General features: G+C 53.3%; 1 protein-coding gene across 1 annotated transcript; it reads right to left on the minus strand.

The window, feature by feature from the left end:
* Nucleotides 1-4564: 4564 nt before the first annotated feature.
* Nucleotides 4565-6889, minus strand: OLIG1 (oligodendrocyte transcription factor 1). Its single transcript, XM_047724736.1, has one exon. It carries the CDS (start codon nucleotides 6775-6777, stop codon nucleotides 5968-5970), a length of 810 nt encoding a protein of 269 aa, XP_047580692.1. The 5' UTR covers nucleotides 6778-6889; the 3' UTR covers nucleotides 4565-5967.
* Between the last annotated feature and the right edge of the window lie 325 nt (nucleotides 6890-7214).

Consider the following 7214-nt stretch of genomic DNA (forward strand, 5'->3'; position numbering starts at 1 on the left):
TTTGACAGAGAGCAAGAGAGCACAAGCAGGGGGAGCAACAGAGGGAGAAGCAGGCTCCCTGTTGGTCTTGGGATCATGATCTGAGTCAAATGCAGACCCTTAACCGAATGAGCCACCCAGGCCCTCCCACGGTAGCTCTTCTTGATGCCGGTGCTCCCCATCTAAAACAAGTGTTTTTCCAGGCCCCATCACCTACCTCTGACTGGGGCTCCCCGTGCAGGGCTTGGGGTGCCTGTTCTCTCTCTCTCTCTCGGGGCTTGGCGGCAGCCAGCGCTCATTCCTGGCGATCAGGCCCTTGGAAAATCACTCACATCCATGAAAAACACTTGGCAAAAAGATGCTGACATTGTCGAGAAAATCAGAGCCCATGAGCATCAGAACCCCGAGCGTCTACGTGGGCAGGGTGAAAGGCGTCCCAGAACGGAGAGCCCCTAGGACACTCTTTGCCCATGGCCGTCAGATGTCTGCTCCCTCGCCTTCTGCCAGTTGCTTTCTGAAACTCTGATGACAAACATGTCACCATCGGAGGCTCTCTCAAAGGGTTTGCTGCGCCTCTGCCACTCCCTGTCACCGATCTGGGCCTCCCTGGGGGCTAGGGGGCGAGGCTGCCTGAGAAAGTTCAGGTGGCTGAAATGCAGCTGGGCCCCTGGTGGGGAATTGGCCCTGAGTCTGCCTTTTCTCAGTGCGGGCAGTCCGAGGGCTGGGCACAAAGGTCAGAGATTTTCCAGGAGGCAGGAAGAATGGGTTCATCTCTTGCCACAATTCCTTTTCCAGGACATTCTGGTCCCACCAAGACAAACCAAGGAAGCACCTTCGCTTCCTCCAAGCAGGTGTTGTCCCTGGCAAGGCTGCCTCTGACTACCTGTGTGGCCTTGAGCATGTCTCTTGAACTTCCTGGGCCTCCACTGCCTTATTCAGTAGGGGGCAGGGTGGACAGATAATCGCCAGGTTCTCTTGACTCATGAGCACTCTGTAGGCTTTAAAGAGAGGATCTGGCACTGGTGGCCTTTGTCCCAGGCAGTGGCCCACCTTCGTGCTCTGTCCTCTGTGGTCATTGACGAAGGCCGAGTGAAGGGAAAATGCACTCCCTTCGCTTTCCCTCCAGGTGATGTCCTCCCGGAGCACCAAGCAACCTGTAGTGTGTAAAGATGTGGACTATTGACCTAATTGTCCTGTGCTCACAGCCTGAGTTCTGGCCCTTCAGCTGGACACAAAGGGGTAAGTTCTCTGATGGAGCAGCTAATCCCCTGTGAACAGAAAGAATTTGGCTTATTTCTGATCGGGCATTTCAGCTTTTAAGCTGGGCTTAGTTCGAAAGGACAGAATGGGAAGGGCTTGAAGAAGTCATTTGCGGCATCTCCACAAATAACGGGACTAGCCTGTGGGTAGCTCACGGACTATCTTACTACTCCTTTTCTGCACCTTAAATGTGGTAAGATAACCTGGACCTTGCCTGAAAAAAAAAAAGGATGTTTTCCTTTCAGCTAAAACCTGCTTGAAAAAAGTGAATTTGCGTTTTAGAAAAATATGACATTTTAAATTTTTTTAAATTTTTTTTAAAGAATTTATTTATTTATTTGACAGAGAGAAATCACAAGTAGGCAGAGAGACAGGCAGAGAGAGGAGGGAAGCAGGCTCCCCACTGAGCAGAGAGCACGACGTGGGGCTTGATCCCAGGACCCTGAAATCATGACCCAAGTCGAAGGCAGAGGCTTTAACCCACTGAGCCACCCAGGCGCCCCGAAAAATATGACATTTTTTAAACTTTTGCTTCATGAACCCCCTTCCGTAAAGGGAGTGATCTTATTGGAGATTTGCTGAACGTGCAGAAATGGAAGGGGTAATTCATGAGGAGGACAGTACCTTCTGGAAGAGATGCACTTTCCTACCAGATGTGCTCTGTGCCGTGGTGAGAAAAGGCATTGGTGTAACCGCTCTTACTGGATATCCCCTTGTCCTCAGCAAGTTCATGAAGCATCCTTGTGTGGTGAAAAAAAGAAAAAAGCCTTTTTTCTTGCTGGTTTCCTTTATACTCCGCCTTCTTTAGGCTCCAGGAGGTCTAGCTAGCGGGCTGAGGCTTTGAATATTGGGGGTTAACTTTGACCCAGCCTCTCCTACGTACCAGGGAAGTCCACAAAGACTGAGTGGGTGATCCTGAACTAGAGGGGTGCATGAAGCACTATTGTTAATAATCGGACCTTTGGGAAATTGCTTGGAAATTGCTTTGGGAAATTACTTTCCATGCTTGGAGCGCACCTCTTCCTCGATGGGGGCACTTACCCCATATATTTCGCAAGGTTATATTTTCAGACCTGGTGTAATCAGCTTCCCTTAGAGGAGAATACCTGTAAATAGACCATCACTACGGACTAGGTAAATCCCACAGTGCATTTGATCTGCTCTCCGTTTACTGATTGCTCACCTGACCTCCTACACTTCTAACAACGTAATTTCTCAGGGCCTTGTGCCTTTACAGCTTAGGTTCCATTCTCCCCAACCACTGGGATTGCGTGTTGGTGGTGGGCCGGGTGCAGGGGTCTCTTTGGGCTGCGAGTCACATGTTCCTTATCTTGCTTCTGAGGCCTGATGGACTTTTCTCAAGGAGACTCCCTTATTCCTTCTCTTCTTCCCCACTGGTCCCTTCAAAGACCAGATTAAATTTGTTCTTCTGCAAAAAGCTCGCTTTGGCTAAAATCAAGTGAGGTGGCCACATCAGCTAGCTCTTTTGCGCATGACGTAGCATTGCAGATCTGAAAGATCCACAGTCTACCCCATACATGTCTAGGCTTAAACACCGTACCTTCTCCAGGCTCCGCTCTGCCACAGACTTATGTTGGGAGGTCTAGCTTTCATTAGGGACACTGTATGTAATTACCTTTTATCTGTTTGATCCTATAGGACTCTTGGATGCTCGCTGATGCAATTTTTCAGGATGTCATCTTATAAGGTGCGAGTCTGCTAGTCTTCTGTAGTGCCATGGCCAAGAGACGCTATGTGTAGACGGATAACTTAAGTATTTTGATGAGACTCATAACAGCCCAGCAGGATCTGGTTAAATGCATTCATAATCCTTAGCCGTTCTAGAAAGCATGATTTTCTCAGTTAAGTAAAAAAAAAAAAAATCACACATATTATTACCTTTTCTCTAAGATATGGGTACTTACTCTGAATTATAAGTAGAGACCGGAAGCAGGGAGCCCATCCACCTGTTCTTTCCTGTGTCTTTTGGAATGACGGTGGCATATGGTGATGGAGTTGGGACTGAAGGGAAAACTGCTTATTTCTAATCTCCCAGAAATGTTGTTGTTTTTTTTTTTTTTTTTCAGGGAGCATCTGATGAGATTTTGACTTCGCTGTTGAGTTTTTACTTTGGGTTCTTTGTCAAGAAGCAAGACAAGCAAGGATGGGGATTAACTAGGCAGAAAATCCCCATTCAAATTTACTTTTAAATTTTATTTATTTATTTTTCCCCATTCAAATTTACTTATTCCAAAGGCCTGTGACTTTTCTGATGGCAGAGTCTGGGAAGAATGAGAAGCTCTTTCCTGAAATGGGTTGGTGCGTAAGAGTTTCTCTCTGTCATACCCTCTCCCGCCTCCTCCTCGAGGAAACAGACACTTAACCAACATGGTGGGGAAGGCCATTCCATCCTTCCGGCATTGGGTACCACTCCCTCCCCCACAACACATTCCCCAGATGAATGTTCACCATTCTTAAGTGCTTACCTACCTCAGATAAACCAACATGGATACAATGAAGTCACCTCAGGTTTTCTTTCCTTTTCTGAAGATTAAAGGGAACACTTTCTCTTTTATTAACCCCCTGCCTTTAAACAGTGGTTGGATTTCATTAATAACTATGAATTGTTTAAAGATTGCACATGAGCAAGTCAACATTCCAAATTCTTTATAACATCACCAGTCACCCAGAGGAGCTGTCTTTGCCTCTCAGAATGATTTCTGAGGTCATAACTTACTAGGAGAAACTTCCAACCTTGTGGGAAGAATGGGGAAAAGCTCATAGCTAGCTGTATGACACTTTTTAAGCCTCTGTCCACTGAGTTGAAAAATCCCATCCTTTTGAGAGGGATGTTGATATACAAAATAATTTTGTGACCAATGTATTTTAAACTCATTTTTAGAGGAGGAAATAGTCAAGAAGCCCATCTTGGCTGAGAGAGCTAATTCCTGAAATTGACAACCACCCACTCAGGTTGGGTCCTTAAATTTCTGCCCCAAGCCTGAACTAGACAGACAGATGCCTGTTCATTAGATCACTTTACAAATCAGGAGCCAGCTTTAAAAACTTGGAACTCTAGTCACATTTAACTACTAACCTTCATCCTGAGAATCTGAATTCACCAGCGCACTGAGACTTTAAAAAAAAAAATAAACTTTAAGTAGTCTCTGCCCTCAGTGTGGAGCCCAGCGCGGGGCTTGAACTCTGGACCCTGACATGGAGACCTCAGCAGAGATCAAGAATCAGAGGCTGAACCGACTGAGCCACCTAGGCGCCCCACCAGGACATTTTTATTAACAAACAAATCAGAGGAAAATGTTAGGTCTTTAAATGTTTTATTTTGTTGATTCTTCGCAGAGCAACGAAACAAAGTTAGAGATAAAATAAAATGCCAGTTAAATTAGGCTACTACCAACAACCCAAACCCTTAAACAGAGACTTCAAAGCAAGCTGCCGAAAGATCATAAAATTATCTCGGGTGGAATAATTTGTGAACGACTGTAACAAATCAAGACCGGTCATCCAGGCAGTTCTTCAAACGTAAAGCTGCGGGAAGACCTGCCCAGAGCGAGCCCTGGGCAAAGACCCCTCGTGCAAAGGGGCAGCGCAGAAAATGCCATCTCGCCGTAGCCACCGCAGCGGGGACCCGCCGAGCCGCCGGGGTGGGAGGGGGCGGGGGGGGGGTGTTGGGGGCTCAGGTCCTCCTCTGCGTCTTTTAATGAGAAAGTTAATTAGCGATCGTGCTTTCAGACAAGACTGGCGGCGACTGCGAAGTGCCATGTTACCTAATTTAGTAAAAGAGAACACCACCTGCGTCGAAAGGGGTTGGTTTTTGTTTTTAAGCAAGTTCAAATGTTGGTTACGCTACCTTTGGGGAAGAGGAAACAAAATGGTGGATCTCAAGCTCTAAGCTGTCTTTTTAAGAAGACCCCAGGATTTAAAAGCGAATAATCTTTGCAACAAAACACCTGCTTATGCGATTCTCAAAAATTGCACTCTAACAGCCACAGTGTAAAAGCGGACCGACTTCCCAACCCAGCACATCCAAGGACGCTGGAGTTATCTACACCTCCCGCGGCACCGCGAGGCCAACCGTCCCACCGCCGCCGAGGGTCAGTCCGTCTGCTAAGCCCCCGACCATCTGCGCGGACTAATTGGTCTTTCCCGTCTTCCTGAGGTCGGGCAGCCTCCTTTGACAGGGATTGGCCGGTGGGAACAAGGGTGTCTGTGACCTCTGGCTGGGGAGAAGGAAAAGAACCCTTTCCTGCCCGCGGAGAGCAGCCACTTGGCCCCTGATTGGGCAGGTGTCGCCTCCTGGAGCCGTGGCGCTAGGACGGTCCTACCGCCGCACCCAGAGCAAGGCAAAGCCACCGCGCCGTGCCCTAAAATCTGCACCACACCCGCGAAGCGCGCGACTCGAGGAACCAGGAGAGACGGGAGCTGAGCAAGAGTGGGCTTGGGACCTCACATTTGCTGCCCAAAGCAGCGGGAATCCACTCAGAACCCCCAACGGCCCCCGACGCTCCGTCGAACATCGGCTCGCGTCACTTTCATTTCCCCGGGGTGTAGGCGGGGAAGGGGGCGCCCCACGGTCCCTTCCTCCCGGCCGGAAGGTTGGAAGTGCCCTCCGTGCTTGGCTAGCCTTCCCCAGTGCAGGGCGCGCGGGCACGGAGAAAGCGGGGAGGCGGGAGGCCGGGCCTAGGTCGCGCACCCGGCCCGCGCGGGCCCTCACTTGGAAAACTGCGCCTGCACCGCGGCCAGGCCCAAGCCGGCGGGGACGAGGTGCGGGAACTTGCAGACCGCGCAGGTACAGAGGCCCGGGCCGCCCGCGCCGCCGCCCGCGCCGCCGCCGGGGAGCGCGAACTGGCCGCACGGCGGCTCGTCGAGCGCCAGCGACAGGTACTTGGCGGGGCGCAGCGCGTCGGGAGGCCCCACGGCGCCAGGCGCCAGCAGCACGGAGCCGGGCGCGGCAGCCAGCAGGGGCAGGCCGGCCAGCAGCAGGCGCGGCGCCGCAGGTCCCGCGCCCTCGCCCAGCGCGCGGCGCAGCTCCTGCAGCGAGCTGCCCAGCAGCAGGATGTAGTTGCGGGCGAGCAGCAGCGTGGCGATCTTGGAGAGCTTGCGGCCGGGCGCGCCCTGGCAGTGAGCCGCCGAGTAGGGCAGGATGACCTCGCGCAGCGCGTCCATGGCCAGGTTCAGGTCCTGCATGCGCTTCCGCTCGCGGCTGTTGATCTTGCGCCGCAGCTGCTGTTGATGCTCCTCTTTGGCGTCCGCCCGGGAGCCGCCGCCCGCGTGCGCGCCGGGCCCCGCTCCCGCGCCCAGCGGCTCGGCAGGCGCCTCGGGCTTCTCGCGCGCCGCCTTGGGGAGGAGGGGGGTCGCCGTGGAGGAGGAGGACGTGGAGGAGGAGGAGGAGGAGGGCGGCTGCCGGTAGCCCACCAACTCGTACAGGGAGGCCCCGAGCTGCACGTCTCCGGGCCGCTGTGGCCGCAGCATGGTCGCGGGGGCCGCGTTCACGCGCGCCTGGGAAAGCGCATAGTACATCTGGGGGGCGGTGCGGGCGGCCGAGGGCGCCCTTCAGGAACGCCCCGGGGTGGGCCCTTCGGCAGGCCGCCCCTCCCCGCGGACCTGTGCGCGGGAAGCCGATGGCAGGGCAGCAGCCTGCTTCCGACCCCTTTAAACCCGGCTTGGGAACCTGCGGGGCCGCGGGCCGCTGGGCGCAGCCAATGGGGGCGCGAGGCCGGGTCCAGGCGCCTGCTCATTGGCCGCCCCACCTCAGGCCGGCGCGGAGGTGCGGCTGGCACTGCTCAAGAAGGTTATTGTGAGCGCCAGGGCGAGAGTCACAGGACGCCCCCCTCCCCCGGGGTGGGGGGCGGGGAGGGACGGCGCCTTTTGGGGTGAGATGCGGTTGTTCCTGGAGGACTGGTTGCACTGGTGAGGCTGCCTCCTCCTCCTCTCTGCCTCTGCTTTATTGTATACGT

This window comes from Lutra lutra, chromosome 1, assembly GCF_902655055.1.
Source record: "Lutra lutra chromosome 1, mLutLut1.2, whole genome shotgun sequence".
Taxonomy (NCBI): Eukaryota; Metazoa; Chordata; class Mammalia; order Carnivora; family Mustelidae; genus Lutra; species Lutra lutra.